The sequence below is a fragment of the Rhinopithecus bieti genome, unplaced genomic scaffold (genome assembly GCF_001698545.2).
Source record: "Rhinopithecus bieti isolate Rb0 unplaced genomic scaffold, ASM169854v2 scaffold_46235, whole genome shotgun sequence".
Classification (NCBI taxonomy): domain Eukaryota; kingdom Metazoa; phylum Chordata; class Mammalia; order Primates; family Cercopithecidae; genus Rhinopithecus; species Rhinopithecus bieti.
In genome coordinates, this window is record NW_016819762.1 from 6,021 (window position 1) to 26,180 (window position 20,160).

The 20,160-nt window shown below is 38.4% G+C and overlaps 1 protein-coding gene across 1 annotated transcript in view; it reads right to left on the minus strand.

Moving 5' to 3' along the window:
* Positions 1-6,257: 6,257 nt before the first annotated feature.
* Positions 6,258-20,160, minus strand: part of HS6ST3 (heparan sulfate 6-O-sulfotransferase 3) — a gene marked incomplete at its 5' end in the record, with an annotated part of 776,398 nt that continues 762,495 nt past the window's right edge. Inside the window, 1 exon segment of the mRNA XM_017859208.1 lies at positions 6,258-13,303. Coding sequence (XP_017714697.1) covers positions 12,595-13,303 — 709 coding nt within the window.

Genomic DNA, 20,160 nt, shown 5'->3' on the forward strand with positions numbered 1-20,160 from the left:
TAAGGTGTGTACAGGGGACAAGAAAGGTGGAGTGTGCAGGTACAGATGGTTGGGGGTGGAGAGTTTCTCTAAGGTTATTGTGAGGGATAAGGAATAATCTTTTCTAGATTCTTCTGACACTTGGTTTGTGAGTGCTAAAGAGATGATAAAAACAGTGTTTGGGTCAAAATGACCCTATTCTTTTAATTTAGCATCTAGTTTTGTGTTTGGCTCATAGAAAATGTTTAGTGAAAATTTTTAGAATGGAAAGCAAAAGGTATCATAAAAAGATAGAAAGAGTGAAAAGACTTAAATTATTATCATTCTGGGTTCTCGATTTAGAAAGTTGTGAAGATACTGTAGATTCCCTACTGATGCTCTATCAAGTCATGGAGATCATTATGGGGGAAATAAACCTGGGTAGTCTGAGTTTGAGGACTGTTGAAAATTAATGAAATTTATGACCTTTAGTAAAACTGGTAATAACACCAAGATGTGCAACTTCATGGTGCGATGCTGAATGTATTGAGTACCTTTTCTAAATGTGAGGATCTCATCTAGAGATAGCTGTATTTCCTAGATAGCAAAGAAAATGAGGCTGTTAGTGGAAGATCATGGCTCATCAGTGGTGACTGGGCTAACATATTGTGTGTGCTTCTGCTTCTACCTACTCATGAAGAGCAGGATGGGAGTGGCAGGAGATTCATGGCAGTGACTCACAGCTGCACAAGTGAATACTAACCACAAGCAGTGGCTTCTTAGAAGAACAGTAATATATATGCTTTTGCTTAAACCTTAACTGGCAGGCTTCCTGGCAGGGCTCCTGGGAGTGATGCCCTAATTTGCAAGGATTTAATGACTGCTTGTAGTCTAACACCTGTAGGGATGGAGACAAGCAGGGGCGAACATTAGCACCTGGCTGTGCCCCAGATAAAGCGAGCACCATGGATTTGTGAAGGCACTATGTTTCCTTTCCAGAAAAAATTCCTTGTGTTACATTTATTCAATAACTCTTACTGTAATATTAAAATTGCCAGTGTTCTTACATGGAAATATTTAAAAGTTATATTCTCAAACTAAGAGAATATCATGCTATCTACTACAGAAGGTCACTTCCTTCCTCCTCTCCATTGTGTATGTTATGATGGGCTTAGCTAGTCATTAATTAAACCTGAAAACAGTTGCATTTCTGTAGTTCTGATAAAATTTTCATTCCTTTTCTTTTCTCTGAACAAACATATTATTCAAGGAACTGATGACACTGTGAAAGCAAGCTGTCCCCATAGCTTTTAAACACTAATTTATGAGATTCTAATTTCCTCTTTATCTACATGTCTTCTTATTCCACATGCAACAACTGTTTGAATAATTTAAATGATCAGATACATGCAAGCATTACCCAGAACTGTGGGGCTTGACTTTGAAAGTAACTCAGTATTTTCAGATCAGGATGAGAGTTTTCAGTTTGTATAATTTCCCCACGTCTTTCAATATAGTTACCATACTAAGTATAATAATAGTATAGCAGCAACAACACTATGAATCTATAGTCTCATCTTATTTCTAACCCAGAATTTTTATCCAGATAATTAAAACAAATACTTGAAAGTAGAAAAAGGGAAGCATATAAATGTGAATATCTTCAAATTACATAAAGTCAAATGAATGTGGTTGCATTCCTAACGCCGATTCAAAGAAATGATAGCCTATCATAAGAGCAAACAAAACAGAGAAGCATAAATAGTAAAAATCATAAAAGAAGAAAACAGAAGACAGTGATCTATAAATTATAACAATTCTCAAATAAACAGATTTAGATTATGTGAAGAAAAGTTAAACTACACATGACTCATCAATTACAAAATGTTATAATAACACAAAAACAAGAGAATGATTTAAAGCAAAAGGTATTAAATGACACAAAAGGTCATTTTTTCTTTTTCTTTTTTTTTTTTTTTTTTTTGGACGGGGTCTCATTTTTTTCCCAGGGGGGGGGGAGGGGGGGGGGGCCTCGGCTCACTGCAACCTCTGCCTCCCGGGTTCCCAGTGATTCTCCTGACTCAGTCTCCTGAGTAGCTGCGACCACAGGCACGTGCCACCACATTCAGCTGACTTTTGTATTTTTACTAGAGATGGGGTTTCACCATGTTGGCCAGGATGGTCTCGATCTCCTGACCTCGTGATCCGCCCTCCTCGGCCTCCCAAAGTGCTGGGATTACAGGTGTGAGCCACCATGCCTGACCAAAAAGGTCATTTTTATTGAGAATGGTAGCCTTATCAATGAAGAATATGAAAGTCATGAACACTAAATAACAAATCCCCAAAATATATAAGCTAAAAACTGTTATGAATTGATAAAAACACAATTATAGAGGGAGATTTTGTACACATTGTCTCTGATAAATTAAATGATTTTATGCATATATATCTGTTTATATAAACAGGAATATAGTAATTCAAACTGCTTACCATATAAAGTATATATTATATATACTTATAATACTGTTATAAAATATATATTATATAAACACTGCATATATATCTTTATATAATTATATAAGCTTAACTATATACTCGTTACTATATAATACTATATTATATTAAAATATATATATATATATATATTATACTATACATATATATCATCAGACAAATATATTTAATACATAATACTTTATAAATATATATTACTTATATATAACTTTATATATATTATCATATACTTACATATATATTTTTATATATATGTACTTATATAGTACTTTAAATATAATATTATGTACTTATTATATACTTTATATACAAATATATATTATATATACTATAATACTGATATATATATATATTATATACACTTATATATTAATATATTATATATATATATACTTATATATAAATATATTTATATATACTATATATACTTTGTATTTATGTCTTTTATATATATATAATTTGAAAAGACAATACATATTCATTTTAGGTATCCATGAAATTGTTATAAGAATTGATCACACACAAAACCCCAAAGGAACCTCAATGTATTTCAAAAAGTAAAATTTTGTAGATGAAATTATCTGAGCATTACCTGTTAGTTAAAAATAATAGAAATAAAACAGGTTGTTTCAAAAAATGAAAGGAACAGCTACAAACAGCAATGAGAAATTAAAATAAACTTTGATGGAGAAGTGAGTATAAACTATCAATAAAAATGAAAGATAGGCATTGAGAGAGATTAAATTGATTTTCTTAAAAAAGATAAAAACCAGACCAATAAAATTAAAGTTTGAAAGCAATAAATTAAAAGCAAAGAAAATCAAGATGAAAATACAACCAGAAGCATAAAATTAAAAATGAGAACTAAAAGTAAGAAGTAAAGAGGTAAACTATAAGCACAAATAGGAAACAAAAACACTATTAAAGGGAATGAATATGAACAGGAAGGTTTATGGAAGAGATGAGCAAACAGAGAGAAAAGTTCCCCAAAGTAGAAAAGGAATGAAAGTTAATCAGGAAAATCTAGGGCCTCAAAATAGGAAGGATGTGATGGAAAGTTGAAAAATGAAAAAAACAATAGAAACACAAACTTAAAGGAAAATTTTGAAGTTAAGAGCAGACTGATTCCATTAAGTTGACCAACTGAGCTAACACAGATTCCTCTTTCAGCTTTAAACAGGTAGAACTATTGGAAAAAATAAGCCAAAATGGGTTAAAAAACATAGCTGAGCTCAAAAGAGAGGAGCGCAAAACTCCAGGTACCCAGACACGGAAGTAGCTCAGGCAGAAGGCTACGGAGGTGACAACCTGGGGTTCTTTGGCAAGTTCGTGGTCTAGTGTCCTGGAAAGCACAGTCTGTGATGGAGATGTCTGTGTGGAAAACTGGTTGGGAATACATTGTGGGGAGCAAAGGAACCAGAGTGGGGAGAGGGAAATGGTGAATTGAGGTGCTTTGAAACAAAGTCCTCAGCTGATCCTACAGGGAACTTTGGAGCTAAGATCCTTCAGAGTTGTCTCTAGTTAAAAGCCCTGGCCTCCACCTCCACAGCAATATCATTAGATGGCTCCAAAGACGGCATGACCTTGGCAGAAGTGTCTCTCTCTAACTAAGGGCAAGTCCTCAAGAGAGACTCAGCTGAGAGCTGTCGGTCAGCAGCCAACACTCCCAACATCTTGAAGAATGAACACCTGAGTCCTAGGCCAGGTGAGGTGGTTCTAGAGAGATACATATAATTTTCTTTGATTATGTAGATGACATTTTTTGTTCACAATTCATTTAGCTGCTTCTAGGCAATTTTGACAATCTTGAATATTTTTTTCTTTCCAGATTGTTGGGATGATACAACAAAGTGGTCCACTGTCCTATCTCAAACAGGCTTAGAGACTTCTACATAGATACTGCTTAGGTACAAATATATTAATTTCAGTGTTATTTTATTAGTGGAAAATTGAAAATGACCAAAATGACCAAAATATGGGAATGGCAAAATTACATGCAGCTATTAAAATTACGTTTTAAAAGAATAGTTCTTCAGATATTAATATATGTGTTTCTACTGCATAGATTATAGATTCCAATTTCCTAAAAATATTGGTTATTTAAAATTGTATCGTAATTGCTAATGCATAAAAGTATGGAAGGAGATTGATCAAAATAATTTCAGAATTTGGCTCTATAATGTATGAATTTTAAACTACCTAGTATTTTCCATATTATCTAAGATGAAGTATTACTTTCCAATCACAAAAAATTAATGTTATATGAAACAAAAATAATGTTGGATTATTTTATACTCCATTAATTTGCAAATTTATATTTTATATGAAAACTGATCTGTGAAAGTAAAAGCAAATTACACTGAGAGTAGATTTTTAATAATATTTTCAACGTTTTGTCAATCTTATTTTCAACACTATTTCCAAGGTGAATGGGAAAAGAAGTGAACCTTAGGATTCCTAGGTACTTCTCTTATCTGAGGTTTTTCTTGGAAGACAGAAGCCCCCAAACTCTTTCACGCTGTATGTGCACATGTGCGTGTGCATGTGTATGTGTGCCGTGTGTGTGTGCCTGTGCATGCACATGCATGCCACGTTTGTGTGTGTTTGACTTTCACTGTCTTTTGGAGCTTTTCCTGTGGCTACTACGTGATTCTAAAGTCAAGTTCTGTTGCTTATGATTCCTACTAGATAGAGGGACATGGTCAGGTGACATTTTTCTAAGGTTACAAATATCACTCATAAGCAAGAAAGGAATCCACAATTCCTACTTCCACAGAACAAAAAATAATGTATTAGTCTGTTCTCACACTGCTACTAAAGACATACGCAACCCTGGGTAATTTATAAAGGAAAGAGGTTTAATTGACTCACAGTTCAGTGGAAGGGGAAGCAAACATATCCTTCTTCATGTGGTGGCAGCAAGGAGAAGTGCAGAATGAAGCTGGGGAAAAGCCCCTTATAAAACCATTGGATCTCGTGAGAACTAACTCATTATTATGAGAACAGGATGGGGGAAACGGTCCCCATAGTTCAATTATCTCCACCTGGTCTCTCCCACAACATGTGGGGCTTATGGAAACTGCAATTCAAGATGAGATTTGGGTGGAGACACAGCCAAACCATATCAAGTAAGTTGCATTGTTCAAGAAATTTTTGAATGAATGAGCTTTTTCCTCTACTAGAAATTTCTCCTTCTTTGTTTATATTACAGGAACTGGTTATTTAAAAATAAAATCTCACATTGGAGAAATACACTTTAACCCTGTGGAGAGGCCCATGTTAGTGCTCGTGATTTTCTTCCACTGTTTTCTTTCTTCCCCTTCCCCCTCCCCTTTTCCTTCCTTATCTCTTTCTTTCTTTTAGACTGAATTCCCAGGTCCTTTGCTCCAATCCCTCGTTCTCTCCCACTACTGTTTCTCAAATCTGTACCTCATCACTTCATCTCCAGGAGGCTTTTTCACATTTCACAGTGGATTTCAATGTGCTAGGGTGGGCAGCGAGGGGAGAGTTACTGAGAACCATCGTTTTTGAAACTTATGTTTTTGAGAGTTTATAAAATCCTCTCTGGCCTCAGAGGCTCTACATTGTTTCAATCCATATTTTCTTTGTCTTTCATGGCTTTTCATGTTTCACATCCAATAACCACATTTGCATCCAAAGCATGGATTTCCCGAGTTTGACAAAGCTGATCCTATGGATCCATTTCCATAAATCCCTTACAGTGTTTTAGTGACTTTGCTCATTTTGCAAAAGTCTCTGACAAAAACACAGGGGAAAACAATTGCTCTTGACATCACAACAGTTTAATATTTTAACTTATTCATTAAATTGTGCTTCACATCAATGGAAATCCTCAGTTCTACAAACTATCATTTTTAAATAGCAATAAAGGTTGATAATGTCACAATACAGTCCCCTAGTAACTGAGTTCATACATATTATTGTACAGAAATAAAAGGAAATATCTCTTAAGAGAAATAATTTACTATATCTATTGAATAACTATCTTTACATCTAAAATGGGTCACCACATAAAGATCCAGATTTTTCTTTCCAACACTGAAATGATACATTAAAAGAGAAATAATGCAATCAAAGCCCCAGAAGCACTTCTGAGAAAGAAACAAAGGAAAGTGAAAAAAATGATCATATGATTAACAAATAAATGTCAAGGAGGTGGAAGACAAATGTGACAATTACTGAAGTACACAAAACTTTTGCTCCTCAAAACACTGGTTTTTCTGGCAAGATGTCAATCTGGCCCTTTGATGAGTTCCCGTAATGCAGCAGAACGTGTAGCTCACAGAGGTTCCACTAAGTGTGCCAAAGGATGACAGCTGCAATCCTTTCCACAGACATCTTGGAACACAGGCTCAAGAGACACCTGTCCATCTGCGTTCTCGATCTGGAATACTGCTAGGTTAGCGTGAGTCCTTGCCTAGAAGTTCAAAGGCTTTTGTGTTGCAGATGTTGCTGGTGTTTATAGCTAGGCCAGTCCTCTGGAAATCTCTACACCTCTGCCAGGCAGGTTGGTTCTTTCACATGCTATGAAGATGGGTTCATGTGCGCTCCATCAATTCATTAGGCTACAAAACACACAGGTTTCACAACCTGCCCACTTGCTCAGAAGGGCTAATTTGAAGTCTCCAGGAATTAGTTCAGATGTGTGTCCAGGTGAATGTGGTGAGAAGAGAACAGGCATTGGCTTATATCCAGTGGAGATAGTAGAAGGGGAGAGGAAGGCAGGCCGAACGTGCCTTGGGGAAAGAACCCTCGCATGCTCCTCAGATGGCACAAAATGGGTAGACTCATCAGACCCAGCCAGCCCTAATACCCAGCCTGAAGACACGCAGTTGCTCTGGTGACCAGTGGAGTCACAGCAACTATGGGAAAGGAAAACCTTGGAGTCACAGCTGCGATCAGATCAGGGTATTCTTGTGTAAGTCCAACCCAGCTTTCTCTTTGATCTGATCCTTCCAACTCAGCTTTCAGTCCCTACAACCATTTCAAAGCTCTGGTCCTGTCTCAAGATCCTCTTCACTCATTTCTTTCAAATGGCTAAAAGAATCATAGTCCATATGTTTCCAGGATGCCCTAGTTCTAGAGGACAGAAACTGTATCTTAGTCATTTTTCTATTTTTCAGTATTGCACGGCATATATTTAATTCATCAACTTTCCACCTTGGAAAGATGTGCCTCCTTTTAGAAGCCACAATTTCCTCTAGAGTTACTCCTACTCTCCCTAACCCCCGTCTCTAAATGATCCCATTATACAGGACCTCAGATACAGATCATGCTTGATAAGGAATCAGATAAACTCTCTGTTTGCAGATTTTATGCTAGGACAACTTAAAGCATTTCCTCTCTCCAGTGAGTATGCAAAGGGACTCATTTAACAGCCAATGAAACCTTTAAGAATGAAAGCAGTATGTTGCTGAAAAAGTACCAAGAGCCTGGGGAAGAAGACATAGAAAAGGGAGTTTTTGTTGTTGTTGTTGTTTTGAGGAGGGTTTATATTGATTTCCCTTAGTAAGGAGTTGTGAGCACATTCCCTTGGCCTTCATATTGAATAGGTTTTGAGTTGGATGGAGTAGACACCCAGCTAGAAGTCTTTGAATGCTTCCTCTGAGTTTTGGTCTCCCCTGCAACACCGCCCATCTCTTGGATATTTCATTCCTAGTAAGAGGTCCCCTCACTGGAGGTAGGAAGCTGAGAGTAAACTTGACCAGCGTCTTTGGCATTTTCCATGTCAAAAAAGGTAAGGAAGGATATAAATCAATAAAGATTTAGATTTCATTTTCCTGCAGTTCCCAATCCCAATACTGATGCTGAGCTGCATAAAATAGTAGGAAAGGCTATGAAGTCAAAACGCTGGGCTCTAAGCAACTTTATTGCTTATAAATTAGAGTCGTTGGGAAATCTTTCAACATCTCCTACTCTCCATCCCAAACTAGCAAGTGGCATAATGAATAGAGGTCCTATTTAGCACAGAAGAATGTAATGAGGACCAAATGAGACAGCACATGCAAAAATGTTTTGAAAACCATTAAATGCTACACAAAGTGATGAATTTTAGTCTTATATTTCACAAAACATATGATGAAGTAAGTGACATTAAAAAGCACTTGAAATATTGTTGGTTCCCTTTTGTATCAGATACTGATCGTCTTTATCAGTATTAATTTCCACATTGTTTCACATTTTTTCTTTAATAACAGAACCCCCATGCTTATCAAGGCACATGACAATAATAAAGATATTCCCTAGCCTTCTTTGCAGCTAGATGTGGCAAATGTCTAGGTTTTAACCCATGAGATGTGACTGGAAGCAATATGTGCAACTTCCCTCCACTTCCTCTCTACTACCTTAAACGTAAACGTGATGGCAGGAGCCATGGCAGCCATCTTTGTCCATGAGGTGGATGCAGCACATTAGGATGACAGAGCAACAGGAGAGAGCCTAGGTGTCTGGTAACGTCACACACCAGAACTGTCAAACCAGTTTGCCTTTAAGTAAGAGAGAAATAGCTTCCATGTTAAGTCACTATTTTGAATTTCTGTGTTAAATCAGCTGAATGCGAATTCTATCCAATCCATTTATATTTATTTTTTAATGATCTATTCTTATCTCCTTGCTGGGTCTATCTTGGGGACTTTCTTGCCAATATTAGTACTTTCTCTACTCAGATTTTTAAAAAACTTACCTTAAAGGCATAACAAAGAGCCCTCATACTTCAAACTTTTAATCAAACTAATTATGACAAAGTTACCTCCTTTAGATGAGAAGAAACACGTCTTTATCATTTTTAATAAAAACACATGACATGCCTCACTGTTGTCTAACACTGATTGTTAATGTTGCCAATTATTTATGAGTATTCTAATAATTATCAGGGCAGTTTCCTCCAGTTTCCAAGAGCAGGCTGCCTGAAAGTTAGAAGGAGACAGCATAAATGTGTATCTTAGTCCTTAACAACACACAGACACACACACACACACACACACACACACACACACATAAACACAAAGACGTCTCATCCTAATCACCAATCTGGGTACTGGAGCTGCCAAGAGAAGGGAAAGAACTGTAGGAGTCAATTGGGTTACAGAACCCCTGGGGATTGTTTTTTTTTTTTTGTCTTTTCTTGGGCTTTTGACACTTATCTGGAGTTGATTTGGTTTGGGGTTTAATGCTCCTGACTTCCATGGATCCTTAGGCCCAGATGCATTCTGCTGGCATCACTTCCCTGAGCATCACTCAGCATGGAAGTGGGCAGTCAATTTTTGGAGAATAAACTGCCTCCCTACCTCTCCATTTCTATCAACATAGGACCCATGGGTATGACAAGTTTTCAGCTTTAGAATGAAATGAAATGAGGGAGGAAGCCCATGTTAGTCTTTTTAATTTGCTCAGCACTGGCCTGGGGCCAACATAAAGAGCAGGCTCCCTCTGAACATCCTGATACCTGGTCTCAAGTGGAGCCCCATACATCGTGCCTTCAGCAGAAGGCAGTGAAAGCCTTTGATACCAATCCCGAGGTGCCTAAGGAACAGTGTGAAGTGAGCAGGGGCTGCCTCCAAGTCTCAGTTATGCATGAATTCCTTGCCAAAATTTTAAAGTGAGTTTAAAAGAAACAATCCGAATGCTTTCTAACTTGTTTTGATTTTCCACATGACAAAACACTGGATTGTTTGTGTGTGTGTGTGTGTGTGTGTGTGTGTGTGTGTGTGTCACAGAGGCAGGCAGAAGGATAATTTGCAGTCCTGCTATTCTAGGCAGAAAATTAGATCCTAACAATGAGATGAGAAGCTAGAGAGAGAGCTGCTCATTAATCCCAGCTGCAATCCTCCTTCCCTTCTTACCTTAGGAACAAATCATTGGAAATGGAGAAATATTTTGTGAGCCTAATCTCTACCAACTAACAAGCAATATTTACTTGGCCCCTTTTAACTCACCCTTGTATATGGCTTAAAAAACACAGCTGCCTAAAAAGTCGGTGATCTGTCAGCTCATTGATGGCTCAGTGATGTGGAGGGGGCTGGACTGACCCAAGGCAGCATGGCTTTGGGTCAATGTTAGCATGGTGCTGTCATGGTCGGGCTACCCACATGGGTTAGAGACAAATGCTTCTGGGAAATTGCAGCTGGCTTGCATTATTGGCAGGAAGCTTTAGGTAGGACAAGCCCTTATTCCATATGGATATGGTGATGGAGTAAAGAGAACTTGACCTTTTTAGTCAGCTAGACCTAGCTTACAACCCGTGGAGGAGCTACTTATTTTCTGTGGGCTTCACTTTTCTCATCTATGAAATGGAGACTAACAATATCCATTCGTCGTGCAGAATATATTTAAGGTATGAAAAGGGCCTCCCTCAGTTCCTGGAGCAAGGGAGCCACCCGATAATGCCTTCCCTTGCACCCCAGATAAAGCCAAGCACAATGAGAGAGGCATCTCCAACTCTCTATCTGGTGGAGCTGCTGGACTTCCCTCTGTGCAGGTAGGCACTCCATGAATGCTTGTGGGCTGATTGACTCACAACCCCAGAGAGAGTATTCTGGAGGCTAACAAGTGGCTTAGGTAAAGCTAGCTTAAACATCAAACATGTTGGATATCAATGAAATAGGCTTTTCAATCTGATTTAGGGGTTTCACACATTTTGCCTTCAGCTCCTTGAAGGGATTGATCAGATCAATCCGTTGTAAAACTTCCCACTCACTCTGATCCTCCTAATAAATGCTAGACAAAGGCTTTCTCTTCCTTCTTTCATACATATCCCCTTATTATTCTATAAACTTCTTGTTACTGTAGTTGGGATTATGAAAAGGTGAAAATAAGAACTCGGCACTGCAGCACATTTCTTGTCCAGTTTTAGACACTCTGGCCTCATTTACTGGCTGTGGCCACAGTCTAACAACAGGTAAAGATCGTGTGGGAAGAAAACAGTGATCAGGCTGGAGATATTCAAGATGCTGGGAGGCAGAGTCTGTCTAAACTTCTGTGATAACCATCCCATGAATGGTGTTTCATGTCTCCTGGCCTAATTCAGAGTTTTTATTCATTTAGTAACCTCAAATATATTTTGTATACATGCTAGCTAAGTTCCTATTCTTTGGGCCAAGCTTTTAAAAACATCTTTCTGTGGTGGCAAAATTTTAAGACTGGTAGTACCCCATTAAAGAACATAACTTCTCCAAAAAGGTTAAACCCTGAAATATTCTTTTAAAATCTAAGGTTATGTGACCAGTTTAGAAATGTTAGGAGTATATTGATCTTCCTGATATATTTTTCTCTTAATTTATCATTCGTTCCTCACATTGAAAGTAACAGTTGGTAAAGTGAGATCCCTTTAGGCATTAGCAAATAAGCAAGTTTTCTCTTAAATGCTCCTACTAATGTTGATTTCTCAGGGGCTACAACCTCCTCTATTCTGGATCCACTCCGCATTCCCTAAAAGATGGAAGGAAAGGCATGGCTTAAGGTTGTGGTGTCAGGATTTTGTAGGATGTGGCTCTCTAGCAATGGTCAATAATAGGATAATTTTGTTTCAAAACAACTGCAACAACAAAACACGTTACTTGTGATTTAAGTCACATTCAAATAGAGTTCAAAGATGACAGCTAACAGCCAAGTGGGGGTTGGTGTAAGACCTCATCTAAGGGCTGAAATGTTTTTCTCTTTCTCTCTCTTTATACAGACTGATATTCTCATAATGGGAGACAGTATGACATAGACCAGTTTCAGCAGAACATCCAAGCCATAATTTGGCTTTTCATGTGTGCCTCTGTGGGTTCCTGGTACCCAAACTATTCTATGCTCCTGCAAAGGAGATCACAGGAACTGTCTCCTTTTTCAGTGTGGCTCTCCTGGGCCTTCTAAAACAGTCTATATGGGATGCACTCCTACCCTACTTAATATCACCAATTGCAAAATGTCAAGAAAAGAAAAAAAGAACAAGACAGATAATCTCCAGCTGGATAAAAATGAAGACAAAGAAGGAAGCAGATGTCCAAATCAAGCACACACAGCCAGATGTCCTCATGGCCCAGCTTCTCCAAGGTAACTCAACAGAAGGTCAATGTGCCTGCTCATCCTCCCCATCCTGAGAGAGGAGAGGGCAGGGGGTCACCATCTCACCACTTGGCTGTTGTAGTCCTCGGTGACAGTCCCCTCTGCAGCCCCATCCTCTTTGGGCCACTGGTGGTCTCTGTGCTCCCGTTGCAGCCTCCGCTCCTCCCGCCGCTTCTGGCGGTCCCTCTGGTGCTCTAGCTGCTTTGTGTGGTGGTAGCGCTGCTGGAAGAGATCTTTTGCATACTCGTAAAGCTGCATGTCCAGGAAGTTTAGCTCCTCAATGCGTTGGCGGGCGCCCTCATTGATCTCCACGTTAGAAGCCCGCGTGATGTTGAACTGCGTGAAGGGGGAGATGAACTTGAGGTTGAATGTTCTCTCAAAGAGAAACTGTGTCTTCCTCTGGAACTCAGTGAGCCCAAAGAAGGCCATGTTCTTCAGGTTGTTCTTTGCACTCTGCAATAAGATGGTGTTTCTTTCACTCTCGTTCATGAAAGTCAAGTTGTAGCAGCCCACCAGGCTGAGGTCAGCCAGCATGCGCACCTGGCGATTGTTAGCCAGGTTGTAGCTGCAATCCATAAACTCCCGCAAGCTGACCCCAGACCAGTCATCCCCAGGGTAGCAGGTAGGCAGCTCATCTGGGGTGGGGCTTCTTCCATCACACATATGAAGAGAGGTTTTCCACGTGGCCCCTCTCTGGACGTGTTTCCACTCGCTCAGGTAACGTGACACTGGATCCCGTAACATTGTGATGTAATAGAAATTCCTAGAAGAAATTAGAGGAAGAGCATCAGTAGTTGACAACTCTAACAGGAGGGATCTAAATTTCTACAATTTTACATCAGCATTGAGTCAAGGGACTCTTTTGCCAGATGTTCACGTGAGAGTACCTGCCTGCATTTATGCCTATTGATGCGTGTGCATATGTTTCTATAAAGATGTATGTACCAGTTTTCAATGCTGAGTTTGTTGGGCTTTTCCTCCTTGCTCCGTGTGGGGATGCATGAGGTGGAAAGAATAGATAGTTCATTCATTCATTCGTTCAGCAATTATTCACTGATAAATTACTACTGGCGATAACAATACCTTACATTTAGAGAAAATACTATGATTTTTAAGTTATTACCCATCTGCTATTTCATTTGATTCTTACAGCAAACCTTTGTGGTAGATGCGGTTCCATATGATAGGGTTACATGAAGGAGGTGAAGTGATTTATCCAAGGACATGGGATTAGAAAGGACAAGTCTGAACCTGTATTCTCCTTAATCTCATTTTTTTTTTCTTTTTTTCTGAGAGGGAGTCTCGCTCCTTCACCCAGGCTGGAGTGCAGTGGCACAATCTTGGCTCACCGCAACCTCTGCCTCCCGGGTTCAAGCGATTCTCCTGCCTCAGCCTCCTGAATAGCTGGGATTACAGGCATCTGCCACCACACCCAGCTCATTTTTGTATTTTTAATAGAGATGGGGTTTCATCATGTTGGCCGGGCTAGTCTTGAACTCCTGACCTCAAGTGATCCACCCGCCTTGGCCTCCCAAAGTGCTGGGATTACAGGCGTGAGCCAGCATGCCTGCTGGCCTCCTTAATCTCTTTATACTGCTACTTGGGATTATGAGGTAGGTGGGTTGAGGAAGGATGGGTTGGGTGTGGAGACTAGTATTTACTGGGCACCTACAATGTGTTAGGAACTGTGCTACATGCTTTATGGATGCTTGCACAGATGATCCTCAAGACAATTTTGTAAAATGGGTTTCATCGTTACTTTTTAAAATAAAAGCTGAAGCCACAGAGGTTCAGAAAAGTGAAACTGGAGCAAGTCTAAGTTAGGCCTATTTGATTTCAAAGCTCCCATGCTTTCCTGTACATCATATTGGTATTTAAATTGTAATTTCTATGTGTTCACCACCTATTAGTGTTGAGGTTCTGTGGTTATTACAATCACAGATCTTATCTAATTCCACCTAATGGATTACTGAAAAGAGACCCATTATTAAATGGTTCTCTTTAGAAGAATCACATAGTGATCAGGATATCTGTGGTTTAAAAGGACAAGGGAAGTACTAAGAGGCAGGAAGAGAGATGGAGAAGTTGAGAAATGAAAGAGAAACAGCAGGCATTAGAAGAAAGTAAATACTGGTTTAAAATAAGGACCATCATTTCCATTATTTGAGAAGCCTACCAATGGAATTAGCTGCCCACCCCAACCCCATCTTTCCGGCAGAGTCTGGAAGTCCATTTGTCACAGAAGTCATAGAAAGGACCCCATTACGAAGCAGGCCCCCAAGCTGTCTTCCAATTCTCACATCCCATTGCAGCCTTTTGCCCTTTAGCACAAGCCAGTCTGATTCCAATTCAATTTTAGTTCAGTCCTTGGCTCCTTGAGGGGGGACAGCTCCAGAAATATAGGGTAGATCATAGTAACTCAGAGCTCCCCCAGGGAGAAAAAATTAGCCCTGCAATATTCCGAAAAGAACACCAGGCCTGCGCTGACACCTGTACAAATGTCTTGGTGCAATAGAGAGCCCAGAAACCGCAACTGGTGCTGCCAGGTAGGCCTCAATGTGACCTAGCATGTACTCAGTGGAAAGCAGTATTACCCAGCATGCCTGTCCTCAACCTGGTGTCCAGAGGGCTGAACAAAACTAGGTCATTTTTCTTGATTCAACTCAGTGTCTGCTCTTCAAAGAAACTTGATGATAAAATAAATACACATATATAGATACACAGATATATAAGATAGATAGATCGACAGTAGGAGTCTGTTGAGGAATGACTTTTGATTACCACTGCATTGTCATAGTTTTCCAAATATCTGTGTTAGCAAAGGCAGCAGTTGTAGATATTCCTCCCCTGTATCACTCCTATATGTTGTTAGGGCATGCATTTGTACTTAAAGATAAATGGTGGTGTGCCTGACTATAGATACTCCTTGAGTTATGATGGGGTTACATTTCAATAAACTTATTGTTATTTGAAAACGCCCTAAGTTGAAAGTGCATTGAGTACACCTAACCTACCAAACATCATAGCTTAGCCTAGCCAAACTTAAACGTGCTTGGAACACTTGCATTAGCCAACAATTGGGCATATTTATCTAACATAAAGCCCGTTTTATAAAAAAGTGTTGAATATTTCATATGTTTATTAAATATCTTAATGAAAGTGAAAAAAACGGAATGGTTGTATGGGTACTCAAAGTATGGTTTCTACTGAATGCCTATGGCATTCCCATTATTGTAAAGTTTAAAAATAGCAAGCCAAGCCCTCATAAATCAGAGACTTTCTGTATATTTAAATCAAAGGATGTCTGATTCCTCAAAGACCTAAAGACAGAACTATCATTTGATCCAGCAATCTCATTACTGGGTATAAAGCCAAAGGAATATAAATTGTTCTATTATAAAGACACATGCACATGTATGTTCCCTGCAACACTCTTCATGATAGCAAAGACATGGAATCAACCTAAATGCTCATCAATGATCGACTGGATAAAGAAAATGTGGTATATATACACCATGGAATACTATGCATCCATAAAAAAGAATGAGATCATGTCCTTTACAGGGACATGGATAGAGTTGGAGGACATTATCCTTAGCAAACTAACACAAGAACAGAAAACCAAATACTGCATGTTCTCACTTATAAGTGGGAGCTAAATGATGAGAACACATGGACACATAGAGGGGAATAACACACAGTGGGGCCTATCAGAAGGTGGAAGGTGGGAGGAGGGAGAGGATCAGGAAAAATAACTAATGGGTACTAGGCTTAATACCTGGGTGATGAAATAATCTGTACAACAAACACCCATGATACAAATTTACCTATGTAACAAATCTGCACATGTACTGCTGCACTTAAAAGTTCAAAAAAAAAAAAAGAAAAATTGAAAAAAAAGTTGCAGCAGTTGGGAATTTGCTCTTCCCCACTTCTTCTCAAAACATTCACTTCCACTTCTTAGTTAAAAGTTGATGTTATCACATCAAGACAGGTTCAAAGCAGAAGAGAACTGCTTTGCCACCACACTCTGAAAATTGGCTTTGGTAAGAAAATTTTAGCATTGATTTCAAAGGAATGGTTAAGAAAGAAAAGGAAAAAGAAAATGATGCAATATTCTGAGTGTGTGTGGGAACTAAGAGTCAACAGAGAGAATAAGAAGCTCAATAGAGAAGCTAAATCAATGGAAAAGAACACATTCCTAATTCCCAAGAAAGGGAACTCAGTCTCTAGAGATGCCTAATAATTACAGAGGCAAAGAATAAATTGTTGAAGACTTAGATTTAAAGGAGATACTTTATTCATTCAACACTAACTGATCACTTCCTATACCATGTAGAAAAAAACCACTGTTTCAAGATCTTGGGGCAAAAGTTTTCTAATTTTGTTTTCAATTGTAACAGCAAATTTTTTATTTAGATAAACTGACTGAAACACTTGGATGTCAAATGCTTTACCTATAGTCTGGTGCCCAAGACCCTTGACATAGCAAACTTGTAAAGTGCCAGGCATGGCGCTAAGTAACAGTCTAACCCATTCCAGAATCCTATGAGATGTGTGCATATTATGATTTATTTTTATTCCACTTAATGTTGAATAATCTAAGGATTTGGGGAGATAAAATAAGCTGCCCAAGGTTATATTCGTAGTAAGTTATAGAACTTGAATTAATCTGGTCTGATATACTAAAAAAATCGTCACTATGTTATAAGAAGGAAAACCTCCTATTGTGTAGGAAAAAACTCAACCTAGTATGTGTTTTACTTGCCCAAGGTAAAATGAATTTTTAAAAAATACACACCAACTAAAAGCAACTTTTTTAAAAATAAGAAATGTAATGGTACAACGTTATTCTGCTTTTTAAAATGAATTGATAAGCTACAATATTTAAAACTACATTTTCTATATTCTGTTATCTTGACTGTCTAGCCTTACCACTAGGGTAAGTCAGGAAGTTTTGAAATGTGCTAAAGAAACTTCAAAATCTTTAAGTAACATTCACTTTCCTTTAAATCAGGAGGTGAAATTTATTGAAACTGCCAAGGGCAGACCAGTCTGAGCTCTTGCTTTTGCCAATCACCATTTTCCATGACTCTGTTGTCTTTCACTGTGACAGAATGACAATTTTCCCAAAAGGTCAGTATGGCAAGCAGAAAGTGACTGACACAGCTTCTGGGCTCCAAGAGGAAATACTGATGATAAAGTTGTGCTCAGAGTGGATATTACTATAGTTGAATATCATATGGCGTGTCATTATTAATCCTGCTTTAGTCCTATGTTGGGACTTGTTCATGTTTCAGGCTTTTGTCTCAGTTAAGAAAATTGGCCACAGACCTTCCAGTACCATCACTCCACTGGAAATCTTTATTCCACATAATCTTAAATCTGACTGAAACTGGTTTAGGCTTAAAATGGCTTTGGTTTCAAATTTAACTTTATGCAGTTTAACATTGCATCAAACATTGACTAGCCGAATTGTAGCATGATATTTACATGAGTAAAATAAGTCCTAAATGTCTTGGAGTTCTATCAGCCAAAGGAGTCACCTTGAAACTACCTCTGCTCTGACATCAAAACATAGAAATTTCCTAGTGGAACATATTTATTGATGAAGTATCAATCATCCTATCTTCTGGTTCTGAATCTGAGTGGCTAAAAGCATCTGGAAATCACTTTAGACAGACATATTCTCATGTACATTTTGTTTGTTTCCATTCTGCAGAGCAGACTACATAGAAAGTTAGAAGTAATAATAAACCAATAGGGTTGAAGAACTCAATAATAAATGATAAACCAATAGGGTTGAAACCAATAGGGTTGAAACCAATAGGGTTGAAACCAATAGGGTTGAAACCAATAGGGTTGAAGAACACTCAACTACTGAAGAAAAAAAAACTGAAAATGTGATTAATGAAATCATTTTTCCCATATCAATGTTTTCTCTCTTTTTGCTTGCTTATATACTTTCAGATAGAAAACTACACAAGTCATTGATGAAATGATGTCTGTCTCCAGGCCACACGCCTAACTTTCATTGTTGACAAGCTTTGCTTTGATTTCATGAATCTCCTCCCAACTCATTTTCCCCTGCTCGCATAACTCCCAGTTCAGTCTCTAATGAAAGTACTTAAAGGATCCAGTACTACTGAAATCTCCAACTTTATTTTTTAGGTCTTACTTGTTCAACAGCACAATGGAGTTCGATGTCAACTACATTACCGTAGTTGAATATCATACGGCATGTCATTATTAATCCTGTGACTTTCAGCCACTCAGATTCAGATCCATAAGATAGGATGACTTTATACTTCATCAATAAAAGCGTTCCACTAGGTCGTTTCTATGTTTTGATGTCAGAGCGGAGTTAGTTTCAAGTTGACCCCCTTGGTTGGTAGAACTCCAAATCATTTTTAAGTGGGTAAAATGAAGACCAGAGAGGAAGAACAGGTAGCACCTGAGAGCTGCGTGGCCACAATGCAGAGAACCTTCTGTTCCATTTAATTCAATCTCCTATGCATAGACAGTATCACTTGTTTGTATATTTTCCCTTATAGTTAACCTAAGCTCTTCCCACATAGTGAAACGATAAATAAGCAAATTCTATGCCCCCACCTTCAATCTATCTGTTCATTCATTCTTTAATTCTCCAAACTTTAATTAAGCCCCATCTATTTGCCAAACATTGGAACTAGGCACTAGGGACTCAAAGGCTAATATTCCATGTCCCCAAGGAGATCTTGGGCACCCACTGATTCTGGTAAAGTGAAAGAAATGCTAACTACCAACTTAAGAGAATGTTACACCAATCTCCCTGGGCCAGAACAGTCCCTCAGACAGATCGCTTTGTCTGCCATGGTGACAGCATCCTGTCAGCAGATCTGCTGTTTGTCACCTGCTTCATTGAGGGCTTGGGTGAATTCATTTAAGAACGTCTGTAAAGCAATTGGAGCTCTTTAGAACTGCTGTTCTGTGGCTATGAGGGTTATGATGGCAAATACTTGTATGCTGAGAAAGATTAGGGAATGAAGTTAAGTCAATAATCATTTTAATTGATAATTATAATATGGGCCATCAAGGCTTACTGAAGTTCCACCAAATGGAACACACACATTTCCATAACTAGTTTCAAACCACTTTTAGTATCTTGTTCTGCTGTAAGGTGATCACGTTACAAAATCCTAAATACAATACAAAGGTATGACTGCCTTCCTCACTTTGAAAGCCTTTCCCTTTCTTTGCTTTTTGGTATCCTGCTTATCTTCCCTGGACCAGTTCAAGGCCCACATCCATCTTCCTTGTCTTTCCAGCCTATAGAGTTTACTGCATCACTTACAGCACTTTTAACTTAAATGTAACAGTCTTGGTCATGTCTACCCTCTAAAGTCCTTTTTGATAACCCTACTTTAGGCCTCAGATCCCTAGCAAAAGTCCCAGCACCTACCACAAAACCCTACTCACAGCAGATATTCAATAAATAATTGCTATGTAAAAGAACATTATCATTACATGAAATAAGTATATTTTAATAACTAAGTCTAATATTGCCTTTGATAAATATGCCTTTCTTTCCTCTCCTAAAACTAAACTGATAGTTTTAAAAATGCCTAAAATGTGTGCAAG